General features: G+C 34.9%; 1 protein-coding gene across 3 annotated transcripts in view; it reads left to right on the top strand.

Annotated features, from left to right (window-relative positions):
* Positions 1-16,558, top strand: part of Tbck (TBC1 domain containing kinase) — a 140,195-nt gene that overhangs the window by 45,426 nt on the left and 78,211 nt on the right. For all 3 annotated transcript variants that reach the window (XM_041649645.1, XM_041649626.1, XM_041649635.1), the window contains exons 11-19: positions 843-984; positions 2,949-3,048; positions 3,884-3,933; positions 4,085-4,214; positions 7,162-7,260; positions 9,267-9,329; positions 9,612-9,738; positions 10,843-10,893; positions 12,303-12,386. In XM_041649645.1, coding sequence (XP_041505579.1) covers positions 843-984; positions 2,949-3,048; positions 3,884-3,933; positions 4,085-4,214; positions 7,162-7,260; positions 9,267-9,329; positions 9,612-9,738; positions 10,843-10,893; positions 12,303-12,386 — 846 coding nt within the window. The remainder of the gene's footprint in view (positions 1-842; positions 985-2,948; positions 3,049-3,883; positions 3,934-4,084; positions 4,215-7,161; positions 7,261-9,266; positions 9,330-9,611; positions 9,739-10,842; positions 10,894-12,302; positions 12,387-16,558) is intronic.

Raw genomic sequence — 16,558 nt, 5'->3', positions numbered from 1 at the left:
TAGGAAGTGCATCTAGATTTTTGTCAAGCTCAGGCCTCTTGACTGTCTTCATACATAAGTCACTTTTAGGAGGCAACCTGTTACAAAGAAGAATCAAAACCTGACAGTCATGACACACCTGCTGAGAATTAAAGCACCCAGCTCCAGCTTACCCTAGCCTTTCAGTTTCACTATGGGGGATGATTGTGTGACCAGCACTGTCCAGACGCACAGCTCATTAAATTATGTGACCTGCTTGTAGGACTGCAGGATGCTTTCCTTCCTCCTTGTCACACCATGTCATAGCAGGTATTCCCTTGCTGAGATCAGTTAGGTGCTAACTTCTGAGGACAAGCCGTGTAAGAAAGAAAGGTGTCCTTTTGCCATATTTAAAATCGGTTCTGTTTTCTCCTCCTGTTGCCATAGCACAGGCCAGTCTTCTCCAATAACACTGTGAGGAACTTGTCAGGCTTCTAGTGATAAAACCCACAGAAGTGCCAGTGTCCCCTATGACTGCACCCCCTGGGATGTTAACTCTCAGACTTGTCCACACTCAACCTGCAGTAACTTATCAGTTGTAGTCCAGCTTATTGTTCCAGTTCTGGTCCCTGAGACTTTTATGTTGTGTGGCTCCCTGCATAGCCCATCTGCTTCTCCAATCTTTCTCCATTACAGTCTTACAGGAACTCCTGATTTTCAGCCTCTTCTGTTATATTACTAGGTGGAGTAGCAACTTGCAAAGTCCTTACACACAGAAGTGATAGCCTTTTCAGTTACTTTTATTGGAATTCCAGCTCTTATTGCTATCAACTCTTACTACAGATGGAAACTGTAATGTTAATTTTGAACATTTTTACCATTAGTGGATACAGACAGTGATCACCTGGCGGAGAGATCTATAGAAGAGGTTTACTACCTGTGGTGTTTGGCTGGAGGTGACCTGGAGAAGGAGCTTACAAACAAGGAAATTATTCGATCCAAACCACCTATCTGCACACTCCCAAAGTAAGTAAAAACTGTTTCTGGTAATGTGAGTTAATATTTTTGCTGCTTTTTACATTTTTATTCAATTTTATTTTTTAATAAATTTTTAGTAGCTGTTCTAATTAAGTGAACTTGGAAACAAAACTCTACAACTTGTTGGATGGTCTAGAATTGTTAGAAATGCAGAGTTTCTATCAATATTCTTATGAATATTGTTTTTAAGAAATAATTTGCTTTGTTATCTATATGAAAATCATGTAATATTAATAAAAAGTATATATATATCAGTTATTTTTCAAACACCACTGTTCATGTAGAAATATAAATAAATGTGTATTTCTTGACCTCTAAAATTTTAGTTCACAGTCTAGGACAGATTTGACTATAGGTGTATTAGTTACTGTGGGGCTTACAGGTCCAGAGGGAGAGTCACAAATGGCTGGAAGTCATGGTTCCAGGAAACAGAGAGGCCACATTCTCATTTGCACATAGGAAGCAGACAGAGTGGGAGAGGGAAAGGGGGGGGAGGGAAAATATTAGCAAGTGGCACAAGGTCATAAAACCTCAAAGCCCCAGTGATGCACTACCTCCAAGGCTGCACCTCCTAAAAGTGCCCTAACCTTCCCAAGCAGCTCCACTGAGGACCAAGTGTTCAAATACATGAGCCGATTAGGAACATTTCTCGTTCAAACCACCATAAGAAATTTATCTGATAATCACTATTTTTGTTAAACATTTAGATTATTTATTTATTTTCTGCCTTCCCTATTTTAAATTTTTCCTTTTTTATTTTTGTATTGGTTTTCAAACCCAGGACCTTACATATGTGGCAAGGCAAGTATCCTATTACTAAACTGCATTATTAGCTCCTTCTGTCCTTTGTAAGTAGCGTTTTTAGACCTTAATATCTATTGTGCCACTCACCCAATAAGTTAAATAAGAAATCAGCAATAAATTATAGAAAATTTAAAATTACTTGAATGATAGATTCTGAAAAGTAGACTTTTGTACTTCTAAACCAAGTTCCTGAGAGCCTGTCAACCAGTGTGCTTTTTCTTCCTCCCCTTTTAGTTTTCACCTATGCAAACTTTCTCAAATGCACGTTTGAATACTGTTAGGACAGCCATTTCCTGCTTCACGTGCATGAAGAGAGACTGCAGCTCACACTCTGTATCCTGCAGTGCTGTCTGCGTGTTCTAGTTTATCTCTGCTCCTATGACAAACACCCTGACCTAGAGCAGCCTAGGGAGGAAAGGCTCTCTAGCTTGCAGTCACAGTGCATCACTGCGGAGGTCAAGGCAGACACTCTGGACAGAAACCTGAAGGTACAGCATTACCTCTAGCCAGGAAACTTACTCCATAGCTAAGTACAGGGGGAAGCATGTAAGATTCTGCTTGCTGCTGACTCAAAGTCTAGTTTATAGCTGGCTCTCTTGCACAGTTCAGGGCTACCTGCCTAGGGATGATTCCTCCCATACTGGACTAGGCAATCCTACATCCATTAACAACCCAGAAAGGCTGCCACAGACATACCTGTATGCCATCCTGACCTAGGCAATTCTTCACCTGGGGCTTTGCTTTTAAATGACTCTAGACTGTATCAATGTGACACTCAAAACAGCCAGGATAGCAAATACCAGACTTACAGCTAATCACAGACGTATATATTTAAAAGTCGGCTTTGGAGAAATTTCAGCTGGCAACTACAGTTTTGAAACATTTGCTTTTTTTTTTTTAAGTCAAGGTCTCATGATGCCCATTCTAGAATTGAAGTCACTGTGTACCTCTCTGACCCCAAATTCTTGATGCCTCAGCTTCTACCTTTCAAGTACTGGGATCCAGGCATATGCACCATGTTGGGCTTTGTTTCCAAAATTAACTGTCTAGTCTGAATTTTACTTCTTCTTAATAATGGGATTGTGATAGAATTTCTGTGATCATTATAACAACTTTTGTCTTCCTTCTTTTCTTTCTTCCAATCTTAGTTTTCTCTTTGAAGATGGTGAAAGTTTTGGGCAAGGTCGAGACAGAAGCTCACTCTTAGACGATACCACTGTGACATTGTCCTTATGCCAGCTAAGAAACGTAAGTATAAAAATTACCAAGTGTGCTTTTTATAATTGATAAAACATTGAAACCTTAAAGATAACACAAGACACTTTGCATTCATGCCTGATTTCCTGATACTCTAGAAGCTTCTGTAGTGAGTAGCGCTGTGAGAAAATGGCATCTGTGTGACTCCAGCCTTTACACACGGTCTGATTGCTCACAACAGTGTTGATCTTTTCCTCAGCATTTGGTAATACGTGATCTTAAATGTTAAATAATTCTAGGTGGTCAGATTCTGATGTTTTAGAATGCAGATGTTAATAGCAGTCGCCTGATTTTTGTGCAGCCATGAGTTTCAGCTATTTCCTTCCTGTTCTGTCCATTACAGCTTTGTCATTTCATCAGTATTTCTGAACGAGTTCATGTAAGAGCTTTAAAAAATGTATTCCAGATACTGTGATATACTGCCTATAATTCATCTCAATATCTTTAAAGAATATATGGAAAAGCACCTCTTTTAAAATAATATTTAATAAATGAATATATAATAATCTTTTAAGTAATAATCATTCTTATTTTAAAATATCTTATACCTTTACATTTTATGTTATGTTAGTAATCTGGTGTTGCATGTGAGGAAATGGTGGGAATGATGCCTATAGAGGGGAAAAGGAAGATCTTGCTTGTGTTTAACCCTTGCCAGAAGTATGGTGCGTTTGCATGTCCATGGAAAAAACTAATTTTTGGATTATATTTTTTGCTTCTTTGGACTGTTGTGAATTCATAATTTTTGCATTACTATTCTTTTAAGTAGTTATTACTCTTGCCACCTAATATAATGATTTATGAATGTTTATTTTTAAATTCACAGAGATTAAAAGATGTTGGAGGAGAAGCTTTTTATCCATTACTTGAAGATGAGTGAGTATATGTTGCTTTACTTGATTTGTTCCCTGTTTCTATTAGATTAATAAGAAGCTTGTAGATTTTAAATTGAACATATAGGAAGTAGTGCTTTAATTTATTAGAATAATGACTTTGTCAGTATTTTTCCTTTTTTGTTCCTTTACAGCCAGTCGAATTTACCTCATTCAAACAGCAATAATGAGTTATCTGCAGCTGCTACCCTGCCTTTAATCATCAGAGAGAGGGATACGGAATATCAACTAAACAGAATTATTCTCTTCGACAGGCTGCTGAAGGTAGGACTTGTAACATAGCAAGTGTTAATGATAGTCCATGAGTTGTCCTTTAATGCTGTTAATCCTTACAGCTTGAAATTATGAAAAAAAATTCTTATTATCTCCTTTCTAATTAAGCTTTCTAATTTATAGAATTGATACAAGTTCCAAAGGTGACAATGTGAAAGATCATCCTACATAAATAATTAATATAATTTTTAAATAAGGCACAAAAGTCTATAGGAAAAAGTAACAATTTTTGATAGAGAGAAATAGAATACAAAATATAAATACAATTAGGCTACAAAATACTAAACTCACCTTTACAAGAAATGATAATACAATTACAATGGGATATTCTTCCACATCATTAACAAGGCCAGCATGGGCTTGGAAAACTAGGCTTCTCCTTTTAAAGGAGATTGGAAACATTTCACAAAGCAGTTTTAAGGTGTTTGTTGAGTACTCTGTGTGCTCTAATAATTACCTTCTTGAAATCCCTTCAAACTGCTGATTTATAGGAGGACAAATGTGCTAGATATAAGAAGTCAAGTAGCTTATGCTCAGTGCATACCTTCTATACCACAAGGAATGTACAAGGTTCTTGTGCCCATTATCTTCTTAACACTAGAACCCTCATTTTCAGTCACTTACAATCTGCCCAGAGCACAAAACAGATAGGGATGATTAAAAACAGGTAGAATTAGCTCATGATTTTAATTTTGTTACTCAGCTTTTGGAGATGGTTAGGGTCAAATTATATATTGATCTGTGTAGATAAAACCAGACCTAGTGGTTATTAATCTTAGAAATGTATTAAAGGATACTTCAAATCTATCACCAGTGTATATTACAAAGTGTCCAGACTAGAAGGTGGCACCTGGCAATTTGAAACATTTTCTATTTTTTGTATTGATGCTATTTTCCTTTTAATTATTATTTTAAAATTATTTATTTATTGTTGTGTTATATGATGTATGTTATCTATTTATTATTGTGTGTGTATGTTATATATTTGGGCATCTGTGCCAGAGTATGCATGTAGAAACCAATTTTGTGAAGCCCATTCTCTCCTTTTGCCTTTACATGGATCCCATGCATTAAACACCCATCATTAGGCAAGTGCCTTTACCCCCTGGGCATTTCTCCATTTAGTCACACGTGTCAGTTAAATAGCTGACACATATAGCTTACATATTTACAAGGTGCCAGTGTACGAAATACAACTCTCAACTCAAAATAAGCTAATCTGATTCTTCAAGCATTTACCATTTATTTATTTACTTACTTACTTAATTACTTATTGCATACCAATCCCAGTTTCCCCTCCTCCTCTCCTCCTGCTCCTCCGCCTTTCCCCGACCTGCTCCTCAGAAAGGTTAAGTTTTGTGGCAAAATAGTTATCAATTTTGTGGCTTTATTATAAGATATATTGTACTATCATTATTTATAGTAGTCCCTCTTCTGTGCAGTAGAACACTAGTATTTATTTCATTGCCCTAACTGCACACACTGAGCCTCTTCCTTCCTTCACCACTCTCCTCTGTAGCTTCTACTAGCTACACTGAATGTCTCTACTTTGAACTTGTAAGAGACCACTTTTCCTTTTTAATGTTTCTCTTCTTCTAATTCACATATGAGTGAGACCATATGTATTTGTCTTCCTTGCTTGGATTATTTGATTTAACGTAATGTCTTCCTGTTTTATTCATGCTCTCATAAATTATAGTATTTCATGTTTGGGAGCTGAATAATATTCCATTTTTAATGCCATTTTATTTATCTTTGTACTATTTTCATGAACTCAGTCTTATTAATTCTTTTTCTAATGTTTATTATTTAATTTTTCTTCTAACTTTGATTTTGTGTGTTGTCTTCTAGTTCCTCTTATATATTGTTGATGCGAAATGTTTCTTCTTGAGTAATATGGTTACTGATTTCTATGAACTTCATCATAGAGCTGATTTTACTGTATACCATAGGCTTTTTGGTATGCTGTTTCTATTACTGTTTCAAGAAATGTTTTAATTTCCTTCATAATGTTGCCATTGGATCCATTGATAACTCAGAAGTATACTGTTTAATTCGTATGTGTCTGTATTATTTTCAAACTTTTTCCTGGTGATTTGTTTCTAATTTTATTTTATTGTGGGTGGTTAAATATATATGATATGATTTTACTTTTGACTATTTTTTAAATTTAACTTCCCTATTGATTCTTTGGGGGTTTCACATCATACACCCCAATTCCCCCCACCTCCTGGTCCCACTATATCCTTCCTCAACCCTGCAGCCCCCCCCAAAAAGAAAACAAAGTAAGCAAGCAAGCAAAAACAAGAACAGAATAAAACAAAGCAAACAACAACAACAAAACCTCTTTGCTTCTCCTTCTTACCTGTCTCTCCAAACCTCGTCATTCCTCCAGTGGCATTGGTGGCCTCAGTGTATCATAATGTATACCTTTTTGTCCCATCAGCTTTACTAGCAAATGTTCATTTCAATGAGTGACTGGTCTAGTTCAAGGCCTCAGGTTTCGGGTACACTATCATCACTGAATCTTCACTGGAACTCCTCTGGATATCCTGTGGCCACCCCAAGTCTCGGAGGTCCTTAGAACAATACCCACAGTCCTTTCGCAAGCTCCAGGGGGTCCTATGAAATAGATGTTAGGGTGGGCCAACTCAAGGCCCGTGTCACCTCAGGGAGCCTTGGGTATCATAGAGATGAAATCAGAGGGTCATGCTAGTTGGCCCTGCCCTTCACTGGCCCTAGGAAAGCTGACCTTGCCTCTAGCTGAACACTACAGCAAGAGAGCTAACCCCCCGCCCTCACAGGGAGGTGGCCCCTGAATTCAGGAGAGATGGCCCTATCCCTAACCACAGGAGAGAGTGAACCGACCCTGAGGGCATGGACTGACCAGCTCAGCTACCACCCAGGCCCTTTTGTGACTATTTTTATCTTTTCATAGGCTTATCCTTATAAAAAAAATCAAATCTGGAAAGAAGCAAGGATTGACATCCCTCCACTTATGAGGGGTTTAACGTGGGCTGCTCTTCTGGGAGTAGAGGTAAGAAAGCAAAAAGTTGTAAACTGATGAGTAGTATATAAAAAGAATAAGAAGGTAAAAGATTGCTGCTGGTGTAGGGACTCATATTTCCCTTCCAAGTGCTTGGGGTACCGTGACAGGAGATTGCAAGTTCAAGACCAGCATGGAATCCATGTAGAAACCCTGTCTCCGAAAACTGAACTTCCCATCGAATTTTACAGTATTAATAGGAAAGTATGTATTGAAATATGGACATCAGAATATTTGACAATTTTAAGTAGAAAAATACATAAAGAGAATAGAATATAAAATACAACTATTGATGTGCCCTAATATTTTATCAATTCCCATGATAAATATCATTATTATTTTGAGCAGATTATCTAATGAATATGTGTCAGTTAGAAGTTTGCCAAAGTTTGCCATCCTGCTTATGAAGTATGCCCCTTTTTCAATATAACTGCAACTTACAAGGTGTTCCAAGTTGATAATTCTTTTATGCCAATTGTTATTAATGATAATAACAAAACAAGGGTTCAAAAAAACATAGAATCCATTGTGTTTGTCTACTGCTCCTGGGTATGGGGCCTCAACTATTTTTGTTGTTGTTGTTGTTTTTCTTTTTCTTTTCTTTTTTTTTTTTTTTTGGTTTTTCGAGACAGGGTTTCTCTGTGGTTTTGGAGCCTGTCCTGGAACTAGCTCTTGTAGACCAGGCTGGTCTCGAACTCACAGAGATCCGCCTGCTTCTGCCTCCCGAGTGCTGGGATTAAAGGCGTGCGCCCGGCTGCCTCAACTATTTTTAATCTTTGTAGACTTCTATTGGCAGAATTTCTTTTTCTTTATTCTTGCTTTTCCTTACCTCATATTAATGATTAGTAATGTAGTCCAGAAAGACTTATGATGTCAGGTTTTCCAAAGCTGTTATTAATAGATATCCCAAAGAAATTGATCCAACAACTAATTTTACTAAATTCTTGGCATTCCCTACCACTATAGTAAGTCATAAAAATAAAAACTTTTTCATGTGTGATTCTATAGAACATGAATAAAATTTATTGTATTTAGATAATTTTTGTGTAATGCTGTAACTAAGAAATGTTAATGAGGTTAATGTTTCTATAATTACAGGGTATCCACCCTACCCCAAATGTTCCTAGTACTATCATTCTTCTGAAAAAGTATATTATTTGCTTTTCCAATGTTAACAGAAAGATTCTGTTAAGATAAACCTCTCTCTAAAATAATGTCTTTATGAAAATATTGATTTATGAGTTAGTAATGCATAGAAAACAACATTTTGGAATGCTCTCTAGCTATGTGACTTGTGTCATTTACCTTTTGATGTATATAATTCAAAGGGGCTCTTCTGCTTGTTCTTATTTCTTTTTGAAGTAAAGTTTCACTCTGTAGCCATGGTGTCTACCTGCTTCTACCTCTTGAGTGTTGGGATTAAAGGTGTGCAGTAGCACACCAGGTAAAGGTCTACCTCACCGAAATGGCAAATGTCACTTACAATAGAACCTCCATCATACATGGTCAAAAATGTGAAGAATTTTTTTGTTGTTGCTTTTTTAGTTGTTGTTTTGTTTTGTTTTTTGAGATGGGGTTTCTCTGTACCTTTGTAGCCTGTCCTGGAACTCATAATGTAGACCAGGCTGGCCTCAAACTTACAGAGATCCACCAGTCTCTCCCTCCTGAGTGCTGGGTTTAAAGACATGCACCCCCACTGCCCAGCTAACATTTACTATAATTAGGTAGGTCTTCAAAAATAGGTATTTATATGAAACAGGTTGCTCCTACTAAGCATCACTAATCCAAAAGTTTGAAATTTAAAAGCTTTGAATATTGACATCTTGCTGAATAACAGATTTTGCATCTTTTATATTAGAGATACTGTACCAGTAAGTTTTATGCAAATATTCCAAAAGTAGAAAAATTATAAAGTTGAAATACTTAAGATCTCAGCATATTAATGTGCAATGTCATTTTATTAAGGATATAATAAATTGATGTCTTATTTTTTGCAGGGAGCTATTCATGCCAAGTATGAAGCAATTGACAAAGACACTCCAATTCCCACAGATAGACAAGTAAGGTTTTCCTAAGGCAATTCTGCTAATTCTTTAAATGTGAAAAGGAGTGAGGAAAATCCTCTTCCTTTCATTATTATTGCTCTGTCACTGCCTGAGTTAATATGTTCAGAACCTAATGTGTGATATTTCCGAAGTTTTTTTGAAAAACTCGAAAACTTTTATCAACAGATTTTAAAGGTGAAATAGTCTGTAAAGTATCTCTTCTCTCATTTATTGAAGAAACTAGGGCTTCTGTAGGATCATCCATTACAGTATATCTCAATGCTTTGCTGGTTATAGATTGAAGTGGATATTCCTCGCTGTCATCAGTATGATGAACTGTTATCATCCCCAGAAGGTCATGCAAAGTTCCGGCGTGTACTGAAAGCTTGGGTAGTTTCTCATCCTGATCTTGTATACTGGCAAGGTTAGTTACTAGGACATTTCTTCAAATCTTTTTCATTTTGAGGGGGAATAAAACACTAAAATTCCAGTGCATTTTGAAGATGTTAACTCTACATAAATTATCAAGCAAACTTGTTCTAAATGCTTTAAAGAAAATATTTTACATGATATTTAAGAATAGGCAGCTTGAGGTGGCATTGGGAAAGCAGAGTCTAATCTTATGGAAACAATTTTAATCTTATCAAAGTAGTGAAATAACTTTTACCATAAAAGACATCAGGCTATTTGAGAATGTTACTATTTAAACATTCCTAATATATTTATTATTTTTTATTTTTATTTTCCTATAATTTTTTTATTTTTTATAATTTTTTTAATTTTCCTATAATTATTAGGAAAAGACTATCACCTTAAAATTGCTCATTTTAGTTGTTTCCTTTTTCTCCCTAGTATCTTTAATATCTCTAATCCTGGATTTTTAGCATTTGCCATTATTATCTTTATGATCACTAGTTTATGAATGAAGAACCTGTTCAATCCAACCCTATTTTTGAGTGTTTTGTTGTAAGCAGTGGTTTTTGATTTCGAGTTTCATATTGATTACTTACTACTCCTAAAGGTTTGATTATTTGTTGCCCAGCACATTTCAGAGACGTTCTATATCCTCTGAACCCATTGTAGATATATTTTGTGTGTTCATTCAAAATGATAATAAGTGAATAGCATTATTATCAATAAAAGAAATCTGTATTTGTATATATTTTCACTAATTGTAAAGATTTTTTATAACATGAAGAAAAAGCACTTATGGCAAAGATCCATCTCTTAAATGAGAAAGCATACCTGAAGGGGCCACATAATTATCAAGTTCACATACAGTTTGAGGCAAAATTGTGACGTAAAGTCCTCTAACATATTCATGTGTCACTATTGCTTTGTTGCTCTTTTCCTCATAATCATATGTATGATTAATAATAACTGACTTATTTTGGATACTGATGATATGGAAGATGCAGAACAAGCATCTGTGTAGATGTACTTAAAATGCTTAACATTTGGAAGGAATGCAAGACTGAGTAAATGGAATGTATTCATTTTCCTTTTTGCTTCAATTCATCTACATCAGGTCTTGACTCACTGTGCGCTCCATTCCTGTATCTAAATTTCAACAACGAAGGTAAGCTTTTTTACCATTGAGAGATCATTGTGCATATTATTCTTAAATATAGGGCTCAAACATAGAAGTTCTTGTCTTAAAATTTTTATATTTTACCTTATATGTATCATAAAATACAGTGAAATAAAATTAATTTCTCTTAGAGAGTAAATGTAATTAGTATTGAAGGGTATTCCTTGTCACCAGTTTATGTCTAAAAGTTTGGTGGAAATTAGGCTAATTCTTCTAAATTAATTTACCTGCTTTGATAACTTTTATAATTTGATAATTTTTATAGATTTTGGGAGAAGATTCTGACTTCTCTAGAAATTGCTGTTAAGTATGTTTTCCAAATAATTTATAAACCAATCAATATCATCAAGGTCTCTCCCTTATCAGGCATCCTGTCCACGTTATATCAATTGTACTTCTTTGATAAAGACCTCTTAGTTCTTTTTCTGCACTACGTCAACACTTTATGGATCAGGTGATTGATCCTCTGTCTGTTTTGTTCTCACAGACTGGTACCCATACTAGTGCTGCCAATCTTTGTTCTCAAAACTCATACCCTCATGCTAGTGGTACCAGCTTTGTTCTCATGGACTAGTGCCCATGTGCTAGTTCTGCCAAACTTTGTTTGACAGTCTATTAATTAATTGCAGGATTTTTTCTGTCCCTCCATTTTAGGACCGTTTATAATGGATTTTTAAAATAGTATTTGGTAGATTCAATAGAATCAAATTTTGAATTCTGAAATACATCACACTTGCAGTATTCTATCCTATATTACTTTAATATATAAGTATCTCACCTTAGACTACCCATTTTTCATATGTTATCATAAGAAACAGAAGCTTCCGGAATTGAGTAGAGAAGGCATAATCTCCAAAAACTTCCATTTCTCTCTCTGAATGATTTTATAGTGCACTATTCTGATATCTTTACTCATTAGTCTGCACTTGAGCTTTTGCTGTGTTTACTTTGGTATATCCAATTATGGGACACCGATCCAAGAATAATAAAATATCTGTATTTGAAAGTACAGGTTATGACTAGTATTCCTAACTCTGGAAATCTTGCCTGGATCAGTAGTAATTAAGGATTGTGAGGCTTAATTGTGAGTACCTCATTAGTAATTAACACATTAATAATGTGTTTAGAAATTAAAATAAATAAAGTTCAGGCAATAAAGATTTTACTATTGTGGCACAATGATTGCCACAGTAGTTTGAAATTGAAGTTACTGGCATGTTTATCTTTTATTGTCTCAATTTTTAAATAGCAGAAGCTTTTCTTCCTATACTTTTCTGTTTCTAGCACTTATTACCATATTTATTGTTTAATAGTAGACTCAAAAATATTGTGCTGAGTGAATAACAGCTGGTCATTACCCTATTAACTGATTTTGTATTTGCTTTATTCTTTCTTAGCCTTAGCTTATGCATGCATGTCTGCTTTTATTCCCAAATACCTGTATAACTTCTTCTTGAAAGACAACTCACATGTAATTCAAGGTAAGCAAATGACTTTTTCTGTCTTTATATAGGACAAATTTCTATCAAAAATAACCAATCTTTTCTTCATATGGTACTGTTTTTTCTTAGCAAAAATAACTAACTTCAGGATAATAGTCTTGACCCAGTAGCATATGTTGATGGTTCATCACCAAGACCCAGGAAGAAGTATAAAGAATTTATTCCTACAAATTCACAAGGAATTATAGTCCTTTTCTGTGACAGTCTTAATGACTAATATCTGCTCTCAGTTCAGATGCAGACGTATTAGTTTAATAATGTGAAGTTTACTCTTTGTCTTTACCAACTAAAATGAAAACAAACTATTTTGGAGGAGTGTTTGATAGCTCACAGTATATGCATATGGTAGCAATGAATGTTGGCACAGCAGTAAGCATGTTTGAATTGTTTTATAAGATTGTGGTGTATTCACACCGTAAAGATACAGCTGCTAAAGGTCAGAATGGAAAAGATACATACCATCTAAGTTTAGGGTATAAAATTTCTCCAACTTTCTGTTTAGATGTATATTTTTCTAAGTCCTTTAAGGGAAGGGACAGCATCTTTTTCATAGTGATGTTCTGTCATTTATAGCAGTAACATGTTGTTTTGGTTAGAATATGGGTAAAAATATGAGTAAATCCAGGTATTTTTGAAAACTAAATATGGCAGTAACTATGCCAAATGCTATGTGCCAAACCATGCAAACTAGGATGCATGATCCCACCACACAGACTTCAGCAAGGCGTTGGCGTAGAGAGAGGGAAGGAGAAAAACTGTAGCTGCCAAATGTGATGTGTGCAAATAAGTCTCCTTTCTCCACACACACTAGGTGTGCGGGGGAGGGCCAAAGTCACTTTCACTGTCGTGATTTAGAGAAGGCAGTTTAATGGCCGTTCATGATATTTTGCTTTAATGGTAGGCTATATAGAGAAAGCAAGGAATAAGTATTTGAGTCTGGCAAGAATTTCTTGTATCATATGACTAATCTTTTTTTTCCAGTATAGAAATTGTTCTAAATAGAAAGGTTACTAGATAATTCTGCTTGCTATTTTAAAAAAGATTGTTTGCATATATAACCCTAAATAAAGATTACTTTTCTTGGGCTGAGGAGATAATTTAATGGTACAGTGCTTGCTTAGCATGTGTGAGGCCCTGGTTCAATCCCTGACACCATCACATTTTTAAAACAAATCATTTTTCTCTTTCTATTTTTTGAGCCCTCTCTTCCCATGTAGTTATAAAAATTTGTGCCGCTTCTTTGGCTTCTAATAAGTAGTTCAAGCCTTTATTGCCACATTGTTAGTGGAAATGACTTCATTGCTTCCTGAATGCTGGCATCTGTATACCTTGTATGTGTTTTGTTTGGTTGGTTTGGGTTTTGTCTCTGTAAACTGGCTAGTCTGAAACTTGGTATTTGGTCAAGCAGGCTTTGTTCCTCCTGCCTCTGGCATGATGGAATTGGAAGCATACATGACCACTGGCAGCATGTTTCTGCCTGCTGATGCTACCATCATCTTTAGGACGAACTAACAATATTATGATAATGGATGGCAAATTAAGAGTCCGTTCTGAATGGTGAGCAGACACAATCACTTGCCTTGAATCTGTCATCCATGTCCTTCATCTCTGCTTTCCCCAGCTAAGAGAGTCAATGCTGAGAAGCTGGTCAGAGAGGAAACCAATGTGGATACTTTAGTGGAGATTTGGAAAGTTCCTCTTTCATATACACCATTCAATGTTTTAAGTAAACAAAATGGCTTATTTATAAACGGCCAAAAACTATGATATTATCAGGTGAAATTCTAACATCAGTTTCATTTGGGGTTGTAATTACAGAGTGTATAGTAAGTAAAAGAGAACAATAAATTTTAGTAAACAGAAATTAGAAGGCACAATTCATTATCATTGTATACCTCATTTCAAAAACTGAAACTACAAGATTTCTTTAAAACATAGGAAGTTTATATGTGATTTTATGGTGTAGTTTAGAAACTACCCTTGAGATTTTAGGGTTGATTGTAAAATATCTTAATTTTAAAAACTGAGTAATATTCACCTTTAGAAAATACTACCTTTGATACTGTTTTAAGAATCATGATTCATATTTTTATCATTTTTGCAACTCATAATTATAGTATTTTTTGTTTGTTTGTTTTTAATATTTATTTATTTTACAATATTCTGTGTGTGCGCCTGCATAATTATAGTATTTTATCATTTTAATATTCCTTTAAAATGGTTAGTCAGGGCTGAAAGATGGCTCAATAGTTAAGAGCACTGTTCTTCCAGAAGACCTGGGTTCAACTCGCAGCACCCACATGACAGCTCACATATCTAAGTCCAGCTCCAGATGAATCAGTGCCCTCTTCTTGCCTCCTTGAACACAAGGCGTGAGCGTGTTATACAGACATGCATGTAAACAAAATACCCATACACATTAAAATACATATATATATATTAAAAACTATCAGTAGTGTTAAATGTGTAGAATATTCTGTTTTAATCTAACCGCTGTTATATTTTGTTGTAACTACCTTTAGTTTCCTTCTCAAATCAAATCTAAGGATATGTACAATTGGGTTTTTGTTACTTTATGGAACTTTAAATTCTATTATGGGAGAACTTGTAATATGGGTTTACGTATATTTTTATACATAATAATATATGTTTATACATATATTCTTTCATATTCTCCCTGAAATAAAGAGCTCACACTGAGCTTCATTTGAAAGCTTGTTCTCCACAGCCCAAACTTTGCCAGCTTTATAGATTATATTGATCAATGTGAAGTTATATTCAATACAATAAGGCACAAATGGTGTACTTGTATATATCTGTGTATTTGGGTGTGTGAATGCTAGTATAAATCCAGTCACTGGTGTTTGGCAGAACACAAGGAAAATATGGGTGAGGTTTCTTCAGTAATTCCTTAATTAGCTGCATAAATCCGATAGTAATTAAGTTTATCAGACTTGAGTCGGAATGATGTTTAATAAACCAAGCATAGCTGTGGAGAATTGCCTGAGGCATGAATTTCTGCTTTAAATTGGAACATGCTTTTTGGAAGTTGAAAGTTAATAACTATAGTTTATCAATATACAATTGAGTACTTATGGTGGCTGGTGTTGCATACATCTGATTTCTTGTAGATTGAAATTATAAATATATCATAAGGGAGGATGGGAAAGCAGTTATAAAAAACTTAAATGTCAACATTTCCTAGACCATTCAAATATGTCCTAGATCTTCAATTTGATTTGTTTCTCTCAAAGCTAATTGAAATTATACCATATTGTTCTGAGACAGGAAAAAAGTGGGCAGTGGATAAACTGGAATCTGTTGTATAAGAATGAAGAGTAACTCAAGAAATGTGTTAATTGGGCAGCAATTCTTTATCTAGAATGCATAGACAACATTTACATTAGGTCAGTGATAGGATTGAGTTATATCATTGAATAGAGTACAACACTAGCATTTCCTTTGAATGACTTGATGATGCCTATTAAAAGCATGCATGGTATTTATAAGCAAGAATTTGGAACAATTTTAGTTGAGAAAAAATAAGTTACTTTTACTTATTACTGTTTCTTGAAATAACACAAGTGCTTGTATAAACTGATAAAGTGGGGTAACATTATTTTTATAGATTATTTAATCAAATAATTCAGTTTTAAAAATCAATTATGTTATTGAAGAAAATTGAGATTTTTTTCATTTTTATTAAGTTATTTTGATTTCAATTTCAAAAACGAAATTGAGCTCATTTGTCTTGCTGTGTTTTCTTTCTTTGCCTTGCAGTGCAGGATGTCTTAGATTTCACAGTCTTCTCCCTCTACTCCCAAGGTTTTGCGATTACAGGCTTTAATTTTTTTTAATAAGCAAAGGAAGTTCTGATTTGGAGCACATGCTACTACAATCTTATTTAGGTCCATCAGAATGTCATTAATAAATTGGTAAAATTAGTAACCTGTTAAATCAATGGGGAAAGTATGAATGTATTCTTACATGTCTGAACCAGATGACTTGTATGAATAAGATTAAAATAAATAAAGTGTGTGTGTGTGTGTGTGTGTGTGTGTGTGCATGTGCACGTGTGTGTGTGTGTGTTGGGAGGTCCTTGCAAACTCAACAGCAGGCAATAAAATGATCCACAGAGACATGAATGAAAC

This window comes from Microtus oregoni, unplaced genomic scaffold (genome assembly GCF_018167655.1).
Source record: "Microtus oregoni isolate MIOR12 unplaced genomic scaffold, Mior012 000000F_ref0000247, whole genome shotgun sequence".
Lineage (NCBI taxonomy): Eukaryota > Metazoa > Chordata > Mammalia > Rodentia > Cricetidae > Microtus > Microtus oregoni.
The sequence above is the reverse complement of the archived record's forward strand: the minus strand, read 5'-3'. Positions and strand labels throughout refer to the sequence as shown.